We start from the raw sequence: 22,718 nt of genomic DNA, 5'->3' as shown, positions 1-22,718 counted from the left end.
AGATTTTCACAAGACTTTGTCAAGATCAAAGAATTCAAAGGAAGACATTAGCAACAGTGACATCCAACGAGAGAGAGAGAGAGAGAGAGAGAGAGAGAGAGAGAGAGAGAATGAGAGAGAGAATTACAATGAGTGGATTCGGCTATTTCAGTGACTTTCAATGGGATGCCACCTTTCCAACAAGTCAGTTCGGCAAATTTCTGCCCTGTTAGAGCTGCCCCTGTCAACTGTAAGTGCTGTTATTGTGAAGTGGAAATGTCTAGGAGCAGCAATGGCTCAGCCGCAAAGTAATAGGTCACACAAGCTCACAGAACGGGACCGCCGAGTGCTGAAGCGCATAGCGCATTAAAATGGTCTGTTCTTGGTTGCAACACTGTTCGTAGCTTCATGAAATGCCAAGCGTCAGCTGGTGTGGTGTAAAGCTCGCTGCTATTGGACTCCGGAGCAGTGGAAACACTTTCTCTGGAGTGATTTAATCTAGTTTCGTCATCCGGCAGTCAGACCTAATGGCCCAACATCAGTGCCTGACCTCGCTAATGTTCTTGTGGCTGAATGGAAGCAAGTCCACGCAGCAATGTTCCAACATCTAGTGGAAAGCTTTACCATAGAGAGGAGGCTGTTATAGCAGCAAAGGGAGGACCAAGTCCATATTAATGCCCATGATTTTGGAATGAGATGTTCAACAAGTAGGTGTCCACATACTTTTAGCCATGTAGTGTATATTCAGAGCATTTGGATAATGACTTTTCACTAGTTTTAATTTTTCAAATTGTGAATGACTGAAAAGTTATTTTTTGGGGGCGGTGTTTAGAGAGAGGGGGGGGGGGGGCAGAGGGCAAGTGATGATGAGAGAAAGAGCTTAGTAATTTTCTTGATTGCGGAAGCATGCCGTTTCATCACAGTTGAGTGGCAGGTGGTTACTGGATGGCATATTCACCATTATTTCACCATGACAGAAATAGCAGAGAGAGGAGTTTCTGTTTCCCCAGGGGGGGGGGGGGGGGGGCAGCCCTGGGAATGTCTCAGAGAACTACATCGTCACTATTTTTACCATAATTACCACCACCATCATGACTATCCATCCCACTTTCTGTTATTTAGAGCCATTGTAGAGATGAAATGGCACTCTGCCATTACCCTAAGGCCCATGGTCATAAATCACCATAATCAAATGAGAAATATACATTTACTATTGAGATTTTGGAATAGGAAAATAAACAGAAGCTGCTTAATCGACTTAGGGTTCAGTCAAAATCAGCCAAGTAGGTTTGTACACAGCCTTGGCACTATCTGAGTGTGTATCTGTGTAGTTACTGTTTATGCCCAACTGGCTCATGCACACAGTTTAGGTTCAGACCTGGAGAGAGGAAGTGGGCAGTGAACTACAGGTCAGTGGTCTGGACAACAGTCCTGATGGACAGATACAGTACCTACTTCCTCTTTTCGTGAGCAGAGAACTCTAACAGGGATGTGGTCTCGGGATTATGTTGGTATGTTTGTGTGTGTTGTGGGGGAGAAGCTCTATATGCATCACATACTGTACATACTACCCCTTTCAAATCATGACTCTCCAGAAGGGCTTCCCTCACTCTCGTGACTCCCCCCTCTGCTCTCACAGTTAGGAGGAACACTGACAGATTCCCCCTCTCTTGGTCACTTTTTAGTTTCAATACCTTTTTTAAAATTTTCATTACCTTTCCTTCCCAATTTTAGCAATCAATAGAGAATTCACGATACCCTGGAACACTGAAACTTTTGCTCTGCTCTGCTCTATTGCAGTGTGCGGACAGTACTTGATCACAGCAATCCATTTCTTTAAAGCTCTGAAAAAGAGCGCCACCATGTGGTGGTCTCCGGAAGAGGTGCCGGTTTAGATCCCGTGACTGTCACGGTTTACGTGTATTGATCTACATGTGTTCGTGGGTGGAGTCTGTTTTTAAGGGCTGCAGACTCTTTTCGTTGCATTCCACCCAGAGAGGAAGTCTGCCTTGTGTAGTGTACCGCACAGCGCTTGGGGAGACTACCAAGCAAGCAGGGCTGAGGCATTCTTTTTGACTCTAGTTAGCGATGACATTTGAACTTTAGGCTGAGGTCAGGGTTTGGAAGCCTACCTCAGCTACAAGAAGTCCCAAAGTTAATCTCTAAAGGCTAGAGAGAGAGTTTGAGAGAGGCTTCTGAGAAGTACTCATAGCCAATTGTAAGGGTTTTCTACAATCTCAATCTCCCACTGTACATTGATACTCTGCCATATTATTTGGAATAGAGAAGCCCTAAAGACCATAACAAGCATAAACTGTCAACATTCATTTGGATACTAATTTTGATCCCTCTCCGGGGGCTTTGTAACAGTGAGAAATGTATTGGGAAAACGTTTAGTACAAATCATTGTGGATTGATTGGTGGAGTTTCTGTCAGTTGGCCCGAGCCTAGATGCACTAAGATAAACTCTTCTTGTCCGAGAGAGAACTTATTATTTGGACATGATCCGTTCTCTCTATATGCCAGGGGCGACTGAAGTTTTGATTGGCTGTACTGTCTGATATTTATCCTGTATAAACGTTGTACATGTACACATACTACTAACTATAACAGTATTTGGATTCCATCTATTACAATGTATCCAGAATTGAATCCAGAGTCATGTCAGATCATTGATTACAGACACTGTGTTATCTGAGCTGTGGAGCAGTGAAATGTGCTGTACGTAAAAATTAAATCTCACCATTTTACCCACTTTTTCAGCAAATCCTTTTAAGTTGAAGATTTAGTCAAACGTAACCCCTTCAGAGATGTGACCATACTCATCCTCTCAAAGGAAAAACAAATATATTGTCTTATATTGTTTAATATTGTTTGCTGAAGGGAAACAGAGGACAGACAGCAGGACGACAGAGGGCCGACCTCATTTGTGTTTGGAATGGACGCCCCCCTAAGTTCTTCAGAGGGCGGCTGGATCTTTCACAGCCATAGAGACAGAAACTGCACAGTAAGCACTATTAATATAAGGGCATGAAGAGGTTGTTATCAATAAACATCACATTGGTACGGTTTTAGAAGAACAAAGGGCATGTATTTTACACAGTTACACAGTTCTATTTTGAAAAGTGCACTATATTTTATGATACCACACAATTTATTGTTGAAAGGACATCAAAATACATTTAAGAGCGAGCAGTAAGCATTATTATAAATTGGTCTTTGTTGAACATGGCTTTCATTAGGAGTTGAATATTGGCTCATGGCTTACAAACTAACTGGGTTGACTGTACCCAAGGAATCATAGCATAGGTTCTATAGCACAAGATGCTGACAGGACAGTGGATACACAAGGACAGAACAGGAGACACAATGAAAAAGCAGACCATTGCTCCACAGTGACTCCATGTGGCTTGTCCTTAAGTCCTTGTTTATGCAGATGTTGTTTGTCAGGGCCCAGGTGGAAGGGTCAGCCAGTTTAAACCACCCCCGTCTCTTTCCACAACATCCTTCCATTGAGACAGACACTATGGGGGTTGGACCCATGGAGGTGTTCTGTTTAATCCTGTGGTTGGACCCGATAAAAAGGACCAGTGGGTCCATCCATCCTGTCACAGTACCTGGAACCACTTGGAGTCGTGATCATCCTTTCTGAGTTGTGCAGTTTGAGTGTTAACCTCAGTCTCCCTCCACGAGAAGATGCAGGCCTTTGCCGTCGCTGCCCTCTCCATCTGGCTGTGTCTGGGTGCCACTACCCTGGCAGAGTCCCACGGCCCACAGCACTGCAGTAAGGATCATCTGCTTTATATCTTGTTGAGACTCATGTTTGCTGTGCACTGTGTGGAAAACTGCTGTTACTTGTATGACTATTTTGGTAATATTGTCAAGGTTTATCAAATCAACAGTCTCTTCTAACTTAAAGTATACCTATATGTCTACACATGATCTCTGAGTTTGAAAATCTGTCTAACTGACGACTTTGTCTTTTAGCATCACCTAATATGACTGGGGTCCTGACTGTGGTGAGTAGCCCTCTTGTCCATTAACCATTATCAATAATGCTAGGACACTGATATTGCATTATTTCTAAACCAAACCAGACTCTCAGTTCAGGCAACCCTGTTTTTATCCACTGATGTTTTCTCCTAAAAACAACTATATTGGCACAGTTGGCTTAGTTTTTGCAGGTACAGAATTGGGTCATATTAATATCTCTATATATCGTTATCTCTCTCTTGATTAAACAGCTGGCCCTTACAGGAGGTGAAATCAAGGCAACTGGACATTACAGCTATGACTCGACGGACAAGAAGATACGTTTCACTGAAAGTGAGATGCACCTCAACAAGACTGAACATCTGGAGGACTACCTGATGCTATTTGAAGAGGTAACACTGACAACTGACAGAAACATATAAGGCAAGATTCCAACCCAATTGTAATTCAGAATAGCTGCTTTATAACATCACATGGCCTACATAACAGTTGCATAACCCACTTGTTACTATGGTTATGACACAGCATCATCATAACCGACGCTTCCTCCTTCTCATCCGTCTCTCTCAGGGGGTCTTCTATGACATTGACATGAAGAACCAGTCCTGTAAGAAGATGTCTCTGCACTCTCATGCTCACGCTCTGGAACTCCCCGCTGGTGCAGCCCATCAGGTTGAGCTGTTTTTGGGGAGTGACACTGTTCAGGAGGAGAACATCAAAGTGAACATATGGACGGGATCCGTGCCAGAGACTAAGGGTGAGTATGATACGCATTAGGAGTCAACCTGTCAATGTGATTTTTATTAATGAAGTATAATGTTGGATGGCAATGGTGTAAACATGGGTTTATATAGTGAAGCTATTAGGATGTATCAAAGCATCTGTCTGTCTGCCTGATCTCCAGGCCAGTATTTTTTGTCTACTACTGTGGGAGAATGTCTACCACTCAGCACTTTCTACTCAACTGATTCCATGACACTCCTCTTCAGGTGAGAGGCATACTTTTAATTTGTTTAATGCAGCTGTAGGGTCACTGAAATCTTCTTGTGCAATGGATAATAGCTGCTACTATCTGCCTATACTTTGGTATATCATAGTACTAGATGCCTTTGAGAAATGTTTGAGATTTAGTTCTGTATGGTCTCCCACGGAAGAAACCAACGTCTTGACGTAGACCTAGAGAAAATGTCCTATTGGGCCGAAGATGACACTGATTTTGAAGTTGCAGGCATGGCTACTATATCACGAGACAATGAGCCTGACTCATGTCCGCTACACTTGCATGCCCAAAAAGTTCATGCTATTTTTCTCTTCTTCTCACAGCAATTCCGAAGTGGTCACTGAGGTGAAAGCCCCTGAAGTATTCAATCTGCCGTCTTTCTGTGAGGGTGTGGAGCTGGAGGAGGCTCCTGAGGGCCAGAAGAATGACTTCTTTAGTCTGTTCAACAGTGTCTAAGACAGTGGCACCAGGACCTCCAGCCCCAACCAACCAAGAGTGTGGCCAGCTAATCCTCCTAGTTGTTTCTCTCCCTCTCATAACTACATTTGAGTGTTTCATTGCAAATTCTTCTCTTCTGTTAGACCAGATATATATCATAATATACTTTATTTGATTATTCCTCTTTGAAGACATTGCATAAATATTAATCAGATGAAAAAAGGAAAGTTAATGTTAAGTTGTCATGTTAATGTAATCTCTACGTTTGAACGGGATATAAGGGGATATAACGTTTGTAATTTACATTATTAATTTGTCACTTAAAGTTGCTAATGCGTAGGAGGTCTGCATAGGCAAATGAGATAATAAAAACTCAACATCTTTTCGAGTCTCCAAATGTATTTGTTTTATTGAAAGGGGCAGCAGGTAGCCTAGTGGTTAGAGCATTGGACTAGTAACTGAAAGGTTGCCAGATTGAATCCTCGAGCTGACAAGGTAAAAATCTGTTGTTCTGCCCCTGAACAAGGCAGTTAACCCACTGTTCCTAGGCCGTCATTGTAAATTAGAATTTGTTCTTAACTGACTTGCCTAGTTAAATAAAGGTCAAATATATATATTTTTTAATTTGATGTTTTTACCAAAGTCTTCCTCAAAGACAAGAAAAGGCCATTTCCTAAAGAAAATGTGTGCTTGATATTTTATTAAGGTTTGAGAGAATTTGAAGTGAGGATAGTTTGAAAGTTTCAAAGGTTTGCAGCTTAAATGACCAAGGAGCTGGACCATTTTGGATGGCTACCACTCTACTCTTATGGTTCTCATTCAAACCCATGTTCATTTATGCAAATGTTTATAGTTCATAAAGTATGAATAGTATCAAAAATCTTTGGCAAGCAATCTAAGTTGAGTCGGTCTGTATGTAGGTTTGGTGTTATTAGCTTAAACGGTTGAAGAGCAGTGCTAAATCTAAAATGTACAATTCTAGCCAATAGAGCTTCTATGCCAATTTTAAATGGTTATAGTTCAAAAAGTATAAATAGTATGAAAAAGCCTTTGACAAACAATATAAGTTGGGTCAGTCTGAACATGTCAATGTTGGTTTGTTGTTGATAGCTTAATTGGTGTGAGGAGATGCATGCCCAAAGTTTCTCCAAGTAAGTCTATGGCACTTTTATTGCAATTGAAATACATTGGGAGCTCATTTAAATATTGTTGTAGTACAAAAAATGTAAATGCTATCAAAGATATTTTCTCAAGAAGTCTAAGTGAGGGCTGTCTGCACATTTAAAAGTTGGTTTTGTGTTTACAGTTTAAATCGTTTGTACTAGAGTGGGCAGAATAATAATATGAGTATGTAAGAATTCTACAGTGGTCTTGCCTTCAGCAAGCACATTAAATAACTCAAGCTCTCTCTCTGAAACTCTTTTGTCTGTCAGTATTTTGGGGGGTAGGTTTACACAAATGTATTTCACATTTACACACAAGGTCACTCATGGCCTGCAGTAAATGGGATTTGAAAGAACTTTCAAACTATTTCTGGTTAATAGAGAGGGATGGATACTGGAAAAAGTGATGCAGTCACAAAGCCCAAAACAAGCACGGAGACAGTAAACCTTATCTGGGGTGAGTTTCTGAGGGAGCCCACCTACTGCCCGTGGTGCTGCACATGCCGTGCTGGGTCTAGGATATTCCAACACACTGGGGCCCTTCAAACATTCTGAAACGTGTACCTGCCCATCAACACCATCACACGAGTCGCTGCATGGCAACAGTTGCAGCAGTGGGAAAAACACTATTCTGTGTATCAAATAAAACTGTCAATGCAACGCTAAGAATTGACCTACCTAATTTATTTCTGAAGAAAGATAACACTCAGTCAGTGCATGGCCTTGAGAGCATATAAAGCAGTGGCCCTAGGCGAGACACTAGCAGTCTGTCACTGCTATTCCATTGTTAAAAGATTGCCTATAGGCCCCTCAAATTCAACTCTGGACATCGAAGCCAGTGCCACTGCTTTTTTTCATTGATCCCCTCTAAATCAGTGACTGCTTTAGACCTGGGACACCAGGTGTATGCAATTAATTATCAGTGGAACAGAAAACCAGCAGGCTCCAGGCCTCGTAGGTTAGAATTGATTACCCCTGCTATAGGCTGTGCATGTTGAGACGGGTCACTTGTCCATGGCTCCTTTGCCGGTAGCCCATCTGTGCAAGTCTAGACGATGGCTGTGTTCGAATACCCATACTAACATACTGTATACTACATACTTAATGAGTATATACTACATACTATTGGTTCATTTTAGTGTACTGTAAACGAACGGTATCCTTTCAGTTGAGCATACTAGTGCTACGCCTGTTGTTTTGCCTGTCTACTGGAAGTTGATGCTGTTGCTATGCTACCTCTTGCTAGATCGTTAGCATAAATAAAATATCAAAAATAGATTGTTAGCATAACAAATTACTAGCTAGACATTGTATGACTTCGGGTGTGTTCGTAAATTTAATCTGGAGTGCCAGAGTACACTCATATGTTCAGAGCGGTGTCATATTGTCCATTCTAAATTCTGAGGGTTGCCCACACTGGCTGATCCGAGCATTCTGTACATCACAATGGCAGTCAAGCACACAAGCTCATTGGCTATCTACTTCAGACACAGATGAGAGAACATCTCACTGACCATTATATTCGCCCGAGCAGAGCTGGTTAGGCTGTTTTCATGTTATCCAGAGGGTTGGTGACTGTAACTGTGCTGCTGGCAACAATTTAATTATGTTTTTTTTGCCGACATTTACTGACACCGGTCATATGCCTAGTTAATATATTCAATGGGTGTTGATCGTTCATAAATGCATCCGTTATTCTGCGCTGTGTGGCACACAGACGAGTATGCTCTGAAATCGGAGTAGATAGCCAGTGCGAATTTATGTCCATTGAGAATGCACCACTATACCACTTAACTAAGAATGACGTGAATAATCAAGTCAATAAACTTTGGGTAGTTAGATATTTAGATAGATAGCATATTGTTAATATACTGGCAAGTTCGATTTATTAGTAGCCAACTAAGGAGGTTACGTTAGCTAACATACTACTGCTGTAATTATATGCTATGCAGTTCTTACGGATAGCGTAGGCAACACATTGTCAGCCAACATAAGGTGTAGCATAATTTATTAAAAAAGTTATTAATTTCTTACATAGCTCAACATTTTCTTAACCTGTGTCATAATTAGTTGTAGTCGGATTTCGCTGCATATTTCCGCCATTCTCTTCAAATCTGAAAACCTTGTGAAGCCACGCCCATTTAGGAAGATTTGCATTATGGGCCCAAAAAGCACGGAAATAGTGTCCACTGCTTGTATTTATTTATTTATTTTTTACATTTTTGAACTTTTTATTGTATTTTATTAACAACAACTCAATACTGAAAGTACATGAGGGAACACAAGTATATATATATTATATACAATGGACAATCGAGCTAGGGGGTACAATATCACATTACAATTTCACAAGGACCTTAAGGGACAGACATACACTTATAATTTTTTGTTAGTAGAGTATTTAATTGTCTTAAAATACAGTTCAATTTCTTTTTGTAGGGTAAGAAAACGTGTTTTTTGTTTGTAAATTTACATTTGTGTATATGAAATTTAGCCAAAAGAATAATGAAATGAATTACATTAAAATGATTCAGCTTAATTCTATCGTATGTTTAAAAAAAATCCAAGCAGTACATCTCTTCACAATAGTGTAAAATCTTCATAAATGTGTTCAATTATAAATCTACTGATGTCTTGCCACAGTTTTCTTACATGAACACAATGCCCAAAAAGATGCAACACTATTTCTGGGTGGTCATTACAAAAGGAGCTCTGCTTTGATACTTCGTGAATGTAGTACGACATCCGGGAACTTTTGGTATACTAACTCTATCCATATTTTGGCCAATAAGCATACTACATACTCAATTTACGTCACAAATAATACGATTAGTATGCGTATTCGAACACAGTTAATGAGTCAGGCGTTATTCCATGCACTTTCGGCTAAGTAACATGTGTGTTAACTTAATTTGTCGAGATCAATATAGAAAATAATGTGACTAAAATCTTGGACAACGCGCGGCTTGTTTTTTAGATACTAGATCAATTGTATTAACTGGATAACTATTCATTTTTAATTTGTTATACCGACTATTTCACATTGAACAATGGCAATTGCACACGTTGCAACAGAATACGTTTTCTCCGACTTTTTATTGAAGGATCCAACAGAGTCGAAGTACAAAGGGGTGCGTCTGGAGCTTGCGGTAGACAAAATAGTCACTTTCATCGCGGTTGGTCTCCCTTTGTTACTCATCTCCCTCGCGTTTGCCCAAGAGGTGTCAGTAGGTGAGTTGAATAACTGATAGACTATCAGAACTAAAACTAAACTAACATGTTCAAATATATCGAATAAAAGTGTCCGGGTCAAACAGAAACTGATAAAATAGTATTATCTCTAGCCAATTGAATTGAGCAGTAACAACAGAGCAGATTATCGGTTTCTTTCGACGCACAAACTCTGGCTTTCTGTTTTTGGTTTGAGCAGACCTCTGCAGTCAAACACTGAATAAAAACCTACTTCAATTGTTTTAGTTCGTCTAAAACGAATGCATTTTTTTGATTCTCATTAGATAAACTCGTAAACATGTTTAAATCCCTGGGTCGTTCTTTGTCTGCTCCATAGACCCCATATCTGCCATTCATACTGCCGTCTGTCAACGGGAAACAGGCTAATTGCATTTTTTTCGCCCCGGAATATCCTGCCATGTATTTCAGAATTCTTAATTTATTAGAAAAACTGAGTTGCTTGTCTCTCAATATGCAGTTGTAGTAACATTGTAGCCTTCTTGTATTGTCTTGAGTTCGAGATTAGGCCCACAGCGCCGCCTGCCCGGTGAAGAACCCGTTACATTTTAGATCTTAAAATGACTCCACAACAGGGTTGCCAGGTCAAGTTAAATGTATAGCTCATTGACCACTGAAAACCTCAAATGCCCGAAAACTAGACCCATTTTTTTCACAGCAAGAGGGTTATTTATACAATAAATCCCTTTTCCATAACGTTATTGAGCCAATTAAGAAGGAATATGATAGTAACTTGGGTTTCCTCAAAAGTAATAATTTTTGCAAGCGTGGCATAATAAATACATTTGAATATGTGGCAAGATCATTAGCCCTTATTACTCTCGCCAGATCATTTTCATTTAACAAATTTAACTGCTATGCTTAAGCAATATACCAAGCCAATATACCACTGTTCTTAAGCATGACACAACGGCATATTTTTTTATTTTACCTTCATTTAACTAGGCAAGTCAGTTAAGAACAAATTCTTATTTTCAATAACAGCCTAGAATCAGTGGGTTCAGGGGCAGAATGACAGATTTTTACAGTGTCAGCTTATGGATTCGATCTAGCAACCTTTCGGTTACAGGCCCAATGCTCTAACCACTAGGCTACCTGCCGCCGCACGCATATTGGCCATTTACCCAAACCCCAAGTGTGCCTTACTGATATTATAAACTGGGCAGCAACGTAATTAGAACAGTAAAAAGTAATGTTTTGTTATACCCGTGGTATATGGTCTGATATACCACCGCTTTCATCCAATCAAAATTCAGGGCTTGAACCAGGTTTATAATTGTAAATAAATCCCCATTGCACATGTGCATAACTATAGATACATCCAACAGGAGAGTATGAGTGATGTAAGTTGGACAGAGGATCTCAATCTCTGAGTATAAAAACACTAATGCTAGGTTATTTTCTGGCAATTGTGCTATTATTATGTGCCAGATGTTGAGACTACAAACCATTATAAATGGCCCATTTGCGAGATTGACTTGTCATTTCAATAGGCATAGGCTACAGACTAAAATCTGGTTTATGATTGTCATTCAATTTTGCCATGGTTTGCTTGCATAAAGGCAGGTATCCTATAGGCCTACATCTAGTTTCAGATAGTTTACATTAGCCTAGGCAAGATGCAAGATGTAAGATGCAAGATGTAAACGGAACAATTTAGCAGCTTGCTTAGTTCAAATTAACAGACTAAATTATTCAACATTAATAGTGAGGTGATTTTGAGGTAAGTGTTTCCCAATAGCCTGCTGGAATAGGCTACTGAGGATGGGGTCATCATTTCAATCACTGAATTAAATATGAATAATATGTATATGAACTGAATATGCTTGTCAACAACAGCCAGTGTTTATTCTTTTTTGAAATTGTTTTACCTGTAGCCTAATCTGACCACTGTTAGATCAATCTAATCCATTAAAACATCTGATTGGCAATTGCGATAGAGTTTTGATAATTTCCAATTTAATTAACTAAACATGTCCATTAATAATTGCATAATAACACAAGTCTACAACAACAATAAACTGACGTTTATAGGCTACATATTCAATTGGTTTGTCAGGTAGGTTACATAAGTGGCACACCACTCAGTCACTCAGCAACAGCCTGCTGCACTGCCAGACAGTCAGCACCAGGTCACAGTGAAATGTTTTTAAGAGAAATGCCATGACGGCCATGGTGCAACTTAAAAGTAGACCAAAATCGTGCAACCCGCGACCAATACATTTTCACCTGAGACATTGTTTTCAAAGTTAGCCCAATTTGTACAAAAACAACGAACATGGCAACACTGCTCCACAATCTCACATAATCCACACCCCTCGGCTGTTATATTTTATCTTTAAAATGTATTCATATGGAATATTGACTGAATAGAGGTAGCATTGGTAATGAAACAGGTTTGTGGCAGAAAGATAATTTGATTCATAAAATCACGTGGTAAAAGAATTTCAAATGTATTTATAAAGCCCTTCTTACATCAGCTGATATCTCAAAGTGCTGTACAGAAACCCAGTCTAAAACCCCAAACAGTAAGCAATGCAGGTGTAGAAGCACGGTGGCTAGGAAAAACTCCATAGAAAGGCCAGAACCTGGGAAGAAACCTAGAGAGGAACCAAGCTATGAGGGGTGGCCAGTCCTCTTCTGGCTGTGCCGGGTGGAGATTATAACAGAACATGGCCAAGATGTTCAAATGTTCATAGATGACCAGTAGGGTCAAATAATAATAATCACAGTGGTTGTCAAGGGTGCAACAGGTCAGCACCTCAGGAGTAAATGGCAGTTGGCTTTTCATAGCCAATCATTCAGAGTATCTCTACCGCTCCTGCTGTCTCTGGAGGGTTGAAAACAGCAGGTCTGGGACAGGTAGCACGTCCGGTGAACAGATCAGGGTTCCATAGCCGCAGACAGAACAGTTAAAACTGGAGCAGCAGCACGGCCAGGTGGACTGGGGACAGCAAGGAGTCATCAGGCCAGCTAGTCCTGAGGCATGGTCCTAGGGCTTAGCTCCTCTCAGAGAGAGAGAGAGAAAGAAATAATTAGAGAGAGCATACTTAAATTCACACAGGACTCCGGATAATACAGGAGAAATACTCCAGATATAACAGACTGACCCTAGCCCCCCGACACGTAAACTACTGCAGTATAAATACTGGAGGCTGAGACAGGAGGGGTTGGGAGACACTGGGGCCCCATCCAACGATACCCCCGGACAGGGCCAAACAGGCAGGTTTTAACCCCACCCACTTTGCCAAAGCACAGCCCCCACACCAATAGAGGGATATCTTCAACCACCAATTTACCATCCTGAGACAAGGCCGAGTATAGCCCACAAAGATCTCCGCCACAGAGATAAGTTTAGCCTAATGCTGAATCATAATTCTCACATGGCAGTGTGGGTATAGCCATGTATAAAACATTAGGACCACCTGCTCTTTCCATGACAGACTGACCAGGTGAAAGCTATGATCCCTTATTGATGTCACCTGTTAAAGCCACTTCAGTCAGTGTAGATGAAGGGAGGAGATGGGTTAAAAAAGGATTTTTAAGCCTTAAGACAATTAACATTGGATTGTGTGTGTGCCATTCAGAGGGTGAATGGGCAAGACAAAATATTTAAGTGCCTTTGAACTAGGTATGGTAGGAGGTGCCAGGCACACCAGTTTGAGTGTCAAGAACTGAAGCCTTGGTGGGTTTTTCACGCTCAAGTTTCCTGTGTGTATCAAGAATGGTCCACCACCCAAAGGACATCCAGCCAACTTGACACAGCTGTTGGAAGCATTGGAGTCAACGTGGGCCAGCGTCCCTGTGGAACACTTTCCACACCTTGTAGGTGTTTCTAGTGTTTTGTACACTCAGTCTATATGTTCAGTTTAATTCTGTGGGATCAGCACTGTAAAGAGTCCCTGCTTTTTAATCTATTCCCCTGCAGACTATGTTACATGACAGTTTGGGCAGAGGTCAATGGAACTTGGGTGGCAGTGACTGACTGTGCTTCCCATAGGCCATCCAGGCAATATGTTTCACCAAATTGATTTGTGTTGTGGATGTGGAGTTCAAACGTGTAATAACATAGATAATAGCCTATTATTACTAATCATTTTAAAATTTCAGTTGTTATATAAAGGTTACACATCAAGCAAATAACAGTGAAATCACAAATATACATATTTTTTATGCCATACACTACGGGACAACCACATCAATAACTGGAGGGGACAGTTACTCACAAACTCAATGTCCATTGGAAACTGGGCGTACATAACAGCTGGAGCCCACACTGGTCCTATTTCCTGTCTTTACTCAAAATAAGATCGTTAGTCTGTGTACACTTACTAGTCTTTCGACTCTGGGCTGGCCCATTCTGACCCTGTCCAATCCCTTTGGCTGAATGCAGGTACCCAGATCAGCTGTTTTGCCCCTACCAACTTCTCATGGCGACAGGCAGCCTATGTTGACTCCTTCTGTTGGGCGGCGGTGCAGGAGCAGCAACTCAGCGTTGATGGCGTCGATGGTGCCCCCCTATGGCTGCACAAGGTACAAGCCCTCAGTTAGCCAAGAGGGCAGCTCCGGTCAGTGGCCAGAGGGCAGCTCCGGTCAGTGGCCAGAGGGCAGCTCCGGTCAGTGGCCAGATGGCAGCACCGGTCAGTGGCCAGATGGCAGCACCGGTCAGTGGCCAGAGGGCAGCTCCGGTCAGTGGCCAGAGGGCAGCTCCGGTCAGTGGCCAGAGGGCAGCTCCGGTCAGTGGCCAGAGGGCAGCTCCGGTCAGTGGCCAGAGGACAGCTCCAGTCAGTGTGAGAGATTGATCTGTTAATGTGGCTCAAACAGTTATGGCTGCGTGGGGAGTTGGGGAATAACACTCCTCATTGGCAATCACGGCGCAGCATCACATTTGGCATATTTATGATTGAGATCCCCTTTCGGAGCTCTCAGGAGTAAGCCATACTTTAAATCAGACCAGACTGTCAGAGTAGTCAACCTCTTCAACTACTTGAAATCCCTTTACAATTATAACTATGCTGCCTCTTCTCAGACGACTGGGAGAGATACTATTTCTTGACGGGGTGGATGATATCGACATAGGTCCAGGTGTATTAGCATAGCCGCGGGAAGTAGGGGTGCTTATAAACCCCCCCCCAAAATCCCCCCGTCGACAAAATGAAAGCACCCCCACCTCGAAACATCTTCCTGCGGACATGCAAATGGTTTACTTGGTCTGTCACAAGGAAGCTCCCATTGTGTCACCACAATTAACTTCTATGTGTCATACCAATGTGGGGCACACCAATGTTCTGTATCTTCCTGGTCCTTATTTCTCTGTCATGCAATTCTTGCTTTTGTCTTCCCTCTCTCACCCTCTTTTATTCCTCTGACCTCCTCCAGTTCTTCCCTTACATCCTTCTGTTGGTGGCAATCCTCATGTACATCCCTGCTCTGTTCTGGCGCTTCACTGCCGCCCCACACCTCTCCTCTGACCTCAACTTCATCATGGAGGAGCTGGACCGCTCCTATAACCGAGCCATCAGACTGGCCAAGAGCCTGGCCTCATCTATAGACACCAAAGATGTCTCTGACGACCCCCCCAGGTAAACACTACGAAGGGCCTTATTCACTTCCACTTTAGATGACTTGTCTTCTTTACATCATTTATGTGTCTCTTCCACCTGAGCTCAAAGACTCCTAGTGTCCAAATTTACTAAGCGTTTGCATTAGACATCGACCGATTCAGATTATGGCCGATTACATTGCAATCCACAAGGAAACTGTGTGGCAGGCTGACCACCTGTTACGCAAGTACAGCAAGGAGCCAAGGTAAGTTGCTAGCTAGCATTAAACGTATCTTATAAAAAACAATCAATCTTAACATAATCACTAGTTGATGATATTACTAGTTTAACTAGTGTGTCCTGTTGCATATAATCGATGCGGTGCCTGTTAATTAATCATTGAATCACAGCCTACTTCGCCAAACGTGATGATTTAACAAAGTGCATTTGCGAAAAAAGCCCTGTCGTTGCACCAATGTACCTAACCATAAACATCAATGCCTTTCTTAAAATCAATACACAAGTGTATCTTTTTTTAAACCTGCATATTTAGTTAAAATAAATCAATGTTAGCAGGCAATATTAACTAGGGAAAATGTGTCACTTCTCTTGGGTTCAGTGCAAGCAGAGTCAGGGTATGCAGCAGTTTGGGCCACCTGGCTAGTTGCGAACTGTGTGAAGACCATTTCTTCCTAACAAAGACCGTAATTAATTTGCCAGAATTTGACATAATTATAACATAACATTGAAGGTTGTGCAATGTAACAGCAATATTTAGACTTTAAGGATGCCACCCATTAGATAAAATACGGAACGGTTCCGTATTTCAAGGAAAGAATAAACGTCTTGTTTTCGAAATGATAGCTTCCAGATTTGATCATATTAATGACCTAAGGCTGGTATTTCTGTGTGTTATTATATTATAATTAAGTCTAGGATTTGATAGAGCAGAATCACTGAGCGGTGGTAGGCAGCAGCAGGCTCGTAAGCATTCATTCAAATAGCACTTTCCTGCTTTTGCCAGCAGCTCTTCGCAATACTTGAAGCACAGCGCTGTTTATAACTTCATGCCTATCAACTCCTGAGATTAGGCTGGCAATACTATAGTGCCTATAAGAACATCCAATAATCAAAGGTATATGAAATACAAATGGTATAGAGAGAAATAGTCCTATAATTCCTATAACTACAACCTAAAACTTCTTAACTGGGAATATTGAAGACTCATGTTAAAAGGAAACATCAGCTTTCATATGTTCTCATGTTATGCAATTTTTGCACTTTTACTTTCTTCTCCAACACTTTGTTTTTGTATTATTTAAACCAAATTGAACGTTTCATTTTTATTTGAGACTACATTGATTTTATTGATGTATTATATTAAGTTAAAATAAAAGTGTTCATTCAGTATTGTTGTAATTGTCATTATTATATGTCGGGCGATTAATCGGTATCGGCTTTTTTTGGTCCTCCAATAATCAATATCGGCTTTTTTTGGTCCTCCAATAATCAATATCGTCTTTTTTTGGTCCTCCAATAATCAATATCGGCTTTTTTTGGTCCTCCAATAATCAGTATCGGCTTTTTTTGGTCCTCCAATAATCAATATCGGCTTTTTTTGGTCCTCCAATAATCAGTATCGGCTTTTTTTGGTCCTCCAATAATCAGTATCGGCTTTTTTTGGTCCTCCAATAATCAATATTGGCTTTTTTTGGTCCTCCAATAATCGGTATTGGTATCGCCGTTGAAAAATCATAATCGATCGACCTCTAGTTTGCATCAGGTGCAGAGTTTACCAGAAAAAATCATAGTGGGAAAAGAACAAAAAAGTAAATAAGGGTTAGACTATAAGATGTTTAGTAATAACGGCTGGTACAGAATGACAAATAATGGAATCTAGAGAGATAAAATGAATTTTAATTTGCTTAGTCTAGCCCACTAACTATGCAGTCAAACGGGTTGATCTAGTTAGAGCAGCAAAGAGAGGCCATGCTGTGTTTTTCTGCTGTTTCTACACGAAGCCATACTATTAATGAAACTAATGGGGGAAAAGCCGCAGGTTCCTATAGAGTGTAGTGCCATGAGAGGACAATGAGTTCATTTCAGTAACCAGGTTTCCATCCAACCTTTTTATGCGAGTACATGTCAGATACAAAATGTAATAACAGGCCTGATGGAAACAGGAAATTTGTCTGAAAAATTACCAAATGTCAACTAAACAAAATAAACACATGTAGCCTAATAAACACATGTTGTGTGGTCCTCCCACTACGACTTGTCGGAAAAGCATGCAGTTTATTAGGCCACAGATTAAATTGATGAACTTCACAGGATGGTGAAAGTGCAAGGTGATGAGCTTGATGCTCCTTTCCAATAAATATCGAGGGTCTTATTCTGGTGACATGATCATCTATGCTTTACTGCCATTTGACAAATAAACAATCTCACTCTTTTGTCCATAATAATCTCATGTGGGCTATACCCGTACTGTTTTTGCCCAGCTGTTGGCCAGAGTACACGTGCCAATACCAGAGCGGGAACTCTCGCTATATAATCACACAGAAAACACTGGTACATGGGAATAGAAGATGAGATCAAATGCTCTATTTTCATTGAGAGGCAGAGGGAGAGTGAAACCTTATTAGCTAGAAGCACAGGTAGTGACGAATGGACTAATTAGGGATTTTTTTAAAATTGTTTGACTTCGCACTGCTGTAGACTAAGCCTGGCTGGGGTCAGCAGTCAAATACAGTGTAGTGTGTATCTGTCTAAACTGTGATTATAGGCAGAGCTGTTTATCAGATCAGTAATGGGCAGTGGCAGAATATGCACATTTATTTTCTTCAATAAACAGTTCTTAAAAGTGCAATGATTTAAAAATGATCCAGCACTCACTTGAAGTTGACTCTTTCTTTATTTTTCTGTACACATACGTACAAACACGCAAAAATGAAGTTGATGTGTGTCTGCTTGGAGAATAAAAATATTCAAAATTGACACAACTGCATCAGCCCCACCTAATCTCCCTGTGTGATGGCAGTGCCCTGGACCTGACCGAAGGCTGCTTTAAATACCCTCTGGTGGAGCAGTATCTGAAGACCAAGCGTTTCTCCCGCTGGCTGGTGGTGAAGTACCTGGCGTGTCGGCTGTTAACCCTGCTCACCCTGCTGCTAGCCTGCCTCTACCTGGGCTACTACATTCGCCTAGCCTCCATCACCGATGAGTTTGCCTGTGACGTGCGGACAGGGGTGCTGAGGAACAACAGTGCGGTGCCGGTGCAGTGTAAGCTGGTGGCGGTGGGGGTGTTCAGGCTGCTAAGCTACATCAACCTGGGGGTGTACATCCTGCTGGCTCCCCTGCTGGTGTACGCTGCCCTGGGCCCGGCCAGACAGAGCTCCCGCTTCCTCCGGCCCTACGAGATGCTGCCGGCCTTCGGGGCTCTGGACCTGGACACACCCTTCTACAACGACCTCAGCGTGTACCTGCTCTTCCTGGAGGAGAACCTCAGTGAGCTGAAGTCCTATAAGTGTCTGCAGGTGGGTAACAACACAATACATGTTTAGTCTTATGATAGGCCGGTGGTCTATCAAGACCATATGTTGCCCATTTTAGGTTTTTAAGTAATAACTTACAAGCGTTGTGCTCCAACTAATTGAGTCATTGTAACCACAATGGACAACTTTGGGTAGTGTCCACTTGGGAAAATCTGCTTGGAATTATGTTATCCCAGAGAGACATTATGTCTGGTGTTACATTGAGGTATCGGCATGTCTATTTATGTGAAGTGTATTGCTACAGGTGCTGGAGCTGCTGAGGGAAGGAGGCGGTGAGGCCTTTGACACTATGTGTCTGCTGCAGACTCTGGGCCAGGTGAAGACAGATGTGGTGGATGGGAAAAGATCCACTTCACACAAGGACAGCAAAGACTGTACCAAGCCTGGAGAGGAGGACACAAGCTCTTCTGAGCTGAGAGGTGTGTGAGTGGGTGGGTGGGTAGACTAGGTTATTGGTTCACAAAATGATTGTTTTTATTATATATTCCCCTGCCTGTGAGTTTTATAACTTCATGCAGTTCACTCCACCCATCTGACGGTGCCGGAGAGACTATGGGGATCATAAACTGTCTCCCCAAACTCCCAGTGACCTCTACTACTAGGGGACAGGACAGGTCTTCTGCCTGCTCAGGTCAGAGCCTCTTCAGTCTCTCTCCAAGTGGACAAGAGTGTGTGGATAGAACCACATCCATCTCATATGTCCTCTGTAAATAAAGTTCCCAGTTGTGTGTAACACTCTGAGGTTGCCTTGTTCTTCTGACTGGGAAAGGTGTCAGTGAGTCACAGACCAGCCCAACTGGACAGTCGCTCTCTTTCGGGTATGGTCATCTTCCTCACACCATAGGCCAGATTGAGATGTTCAGTCTGATCTTTTTGATTCCTTTCAGATGTTTCTACATTGTGGCTGGACGACGGGCTGAAGAAAGACAACAAGGACAAGACCTGCTGTGGTGGGAAAGATGTACGTCAGAGAGTGATCTGAAGTGTGAACTAGGGCCTTTATCTTTTGTCATTTAGCAGACGTTCTTCTCCAGAGTGACTTACAGAAGCAATTAGAGTTAAGTGCCTTGCGCAAGGGCATGTCAACAGATATTTCACATAGTCGGCTTGGAGATTGTAACCAGCGACCTTTCGGTTACTGGCCCTAACCACTAGGCTACATGCTGATCAATAGCTTGTTTATTTTTTATTTTTTTAAGTTCTGTGTTGCTATGTTACCGTACCTACCTTAGTACAATAAAATTGTACCTTTTATTCTTATCAGGATCGATCAAGCCGCTACTAATTTATTCTCTGAAATTTAAACAAAAGTTGTTTATAGAACTGTGGTCCACAGTTTCCCCATAGAGATGCTCTCTTTCTGTGTTTACTGTCAGAGATACAAGGTGTTTGTCAGACTGTGTCATTATTTAATAAAAAAGCTGTGATTAGTTATCTAATATTGCTAGCGACATAAACAAAGCCTTGCCCTCATTTTAACCAGCATACTTCAGCCTCGGTACCTAAGTGGTAACGTATTTATATTGAACCTTTTATTTTATAAGGAATAGCAGATGATTTTATTCTTCGGGGATCTGAGTAACTCAATACGTCTCAGGGCTAGATTCAATCAGTTCTGCACTAACCCGCTTAACCGACAACTGCATAGCACTTTCATTGTTTTTAGGCGATGTCGTAGGTGTAACGGCATTGGAGTTGTCAAATCAGCAAGCGTCTCCCAGCATTCTACCTGTCGCGGACATTGCCATTGGATGCAATGAGTTGTATTAATAATAATCCCATGCAGGCTTGTTACAAATCCGAACACCAGAATGTGTGTTATAATCTACACCTTGATAAGGCTGATATACACTAAGTGTACTAAACATTAGGATAACCTGCTCTTTCCATGACAATAATTTACCAGGTAAATCCTGGTGAAAGCTTATGATCCCTTATTGATGTCGCCTGTTAAATCTACTTCAATCAGTGTAGATGAAGGGGAGGAGACTGGTTAAAGAAGGACTTTAAAGCCTTGAGACTTGGATTATGTATCTGTACCATTGAGGGTGAATGGGAAAGACAAAAGATTTAAGCTTTTTAAGATTTTTGAATGGGGTATGGTAGGTGCCAGGCGCACCAGTTTGTGTGTCAAGAACTGCAACGCTGCTGGGTTTTTAACGCTCAACAAGAACAGTTCACCACCCAAAGGACATCCAGCCAACATGAAACACCTGTGGGAAGCATTGGAATCAGCATGGGCCAGCATCCCTGTTGGACACTTTCAACACCTTGTGTGTTCAAGCCCCAATGAATTCAGGCTGTTCTGAGGGCAAAGGGGGTGCAACTCAATATTAGGAAGGTGTTCCTAATGTTTTGTACACTGTGTAAATGCATATTTAGTTTAATGATTTTCAATTTGAGTGTCATTAATTCTATATAGCCTACACTTTCTCCTTCTGAACTTCTAATGTAAGTGGGACTAGTGTGGCTTCGTGACAATGAATACACAAGCATCCGTTCTGATTTGACAGCTCTCATGCAGTTCCACATCCGACACCGCAAAAAGACTAGCTATGTCAGCTATCGCCGGTTAACACGTGATCTGATTGAAACTTGGACTAAGTATCTAAGGCTGCATTTAGACAGCCAGCCAAATTTGGATCTTTTTTCCCACTAATTGGTCTTTTGAGCAATTGCATCGTCTCAACAAAAAAAAATACCTGATTAGTTTAAAGACCAGAATTGGGCTACCTGTGTAAACTCAGCCAATGTGCATTGAAGTATAAAGCATGTTTGTGTGTAAAGTGCATGTGGAATGGAAGAGACTGTAGAGAAAGTCCCTATTGTTATTCTAATGGTGCAGTATTTATGTTCATAATGTTATTTAGCAATACTTCAAAGCAATCCTTCAGAATGGGTATGAGATGTCGCTGTTAGTCTGTTTTTATACAGTTTCGCATTGATTGATGTTAGATATTAGTTGCTATTTATTTCAATTGCATGTTAATGTACATGGTCCTGTTGGTTGTTATTTTTGTGTCTTATATACCACAGACAAAATGATGCACTGACTGTCCCAACTTCTTTGTGAAGTAACGCACTTTTGATTTCATAGGTAATGTACTGTATGACAAAGGATATTCAAGTGTTTTAAACGTGTTTTTGTTCTTTTAAATAAAAATAGAGGCTTATTGAAGTCTGATTCAAGTTGTTCATTTTGATTATGAAATCACCCCACACAAGCATAAAACTGACAGCACTACAACATATCGAAAGGGTATTTATGGTTGGATGTTCAGTTATTCATAAGGAATGATAAGACAGTGTTTGGGCAAATAAAAAAACTGCAGATGGACTGAAAATACATGTGAATCTCAAGCAATTTCAAATGTTATTAAAGATACAATGAATAGAGTAGAAGTATTCAAAACATCAAAGTTGGGGTTAAAAAAAAACATTTTGTTACAACCTACAATACCAGTCAAATGTTTGGACACACCTACAGTACTCATTCAAGGGGGTTTATTTATACCTTTTTCTACATTGTCGAATAATAGTGAAGACATCAAAACTGTGGAATCATGTAGTAACAAAAATATATTTTATATTTGAGATTCTTCAAAGTAGCCCTCCTTTGCCTTGATGACAGCTTTGCACACTATTGGCATTCTCTCAACCAGGTTCACCTGGAATGCTTTTCCAACAGTCTTGAAGGAGTTCCCACATCTGCTGAGCACTTGTTGGCTGCTTTTCCTTCAGTCTGCGATCCAACTCATCCCAAACCATCTCAATTAGGTTAATTAAGGTCGGGTGATTG

At 41.3% G+C, this 22,718-nt stretch overlaps 2 protein-coding genes across 2 annotated transcripts; both read left to right on the top strand.

The window, feature by feature from the left end:
- Positions 1-3,589: 3,589 nt before the first annotated feature.
- On the top strand, positions 3,590-5,794 carry epd (ependymin). Its single transcript, NM_001124693.2, is given in 6 exon segments — positions 3,590-3,763; positions 3,967-3,998; positions 4,224-4,364; positions 4,543-4,729; positions 4,877-4,961; positions 5,296-5,794. Coding segments are annotated over 6 exon segments (666 nt in total). The 5' UTR covers positions 3,590-3,675; the 3' UTR covers positions 5,429-5,794.
- A 3,579-nt stretch (positions 5,795-9,373) lies between these two features.
- On the top strand, positions 9,374-22,103 carry LOC110533772 (pannexin-1). Its single transcript, XM_036990178.2, has 6 exons — positions 9,374-9,804; positions 14,216-14,355; positions 15,202-15,404; positions 18,406-18,901; positions 19,164-19,338; positions 19,807-22,103. The coding sequence occupies exons 1-6, from the start codon at positions 9,624-9,626 to the stop codon at positions 19,899-19,901; spliced, it is 1,290 nt and encodes a 429-aa protein (XP_036846073.2). The 5' UTR covers positions 9,374-9,623; the 3' UTR covers positions 19,902-22,103.
- The last annotated feature ends 615 nt before the right edge of the window (positions 22,104-22,718 follow it).

This window comes from Oncorhynchus mykiss, chromosome 10 (genome assembly GCF_057628025.1).
Source record: "Oncorhynchus mykiss isolate SJ-2025 chromosome 10, ASM5762802v1, whole genome shotgun sequence".
Taxonomy (NCBI): domain Eukaryota; kingdom Metazoa; phylum Chordata; class Actinopteri; order Salmoniformes; family Salmonidae; genus Oncorhynchus; species Oncorhynchus mykiss.
This window is presented reverse-complemented; position numbering and strand designations above follow the sequence as displayed.

What these genes read in the sequence shown, in the direction of transcription:
- LOC110533772 (XM_036990178.2), top strand. Translation starts at nt 9,624, where the DNA reads ATGGCAATTGCACACGTTGCAACAGAATACGTTTTCTCCGACTTTTTA. An exon ending in TGCCCAAGAGGTGTCAGTAG is followed by an intron (nt 9,805 to 14,215) that starts GTGAGTTGAATA and finishes GGCTGAATGCAG; the next exon opens with GTACCCAGATCAGCTGTTTT. An exon ending in CCCCCCTATGGCTGCACAAG is followed by an intron (nt 14,356 to 15,201) that starts GTACAAGCCCTC and finishes GACCTCCTCCAG; the next exon opens with TTCTTCCCTTACATCCTTCT.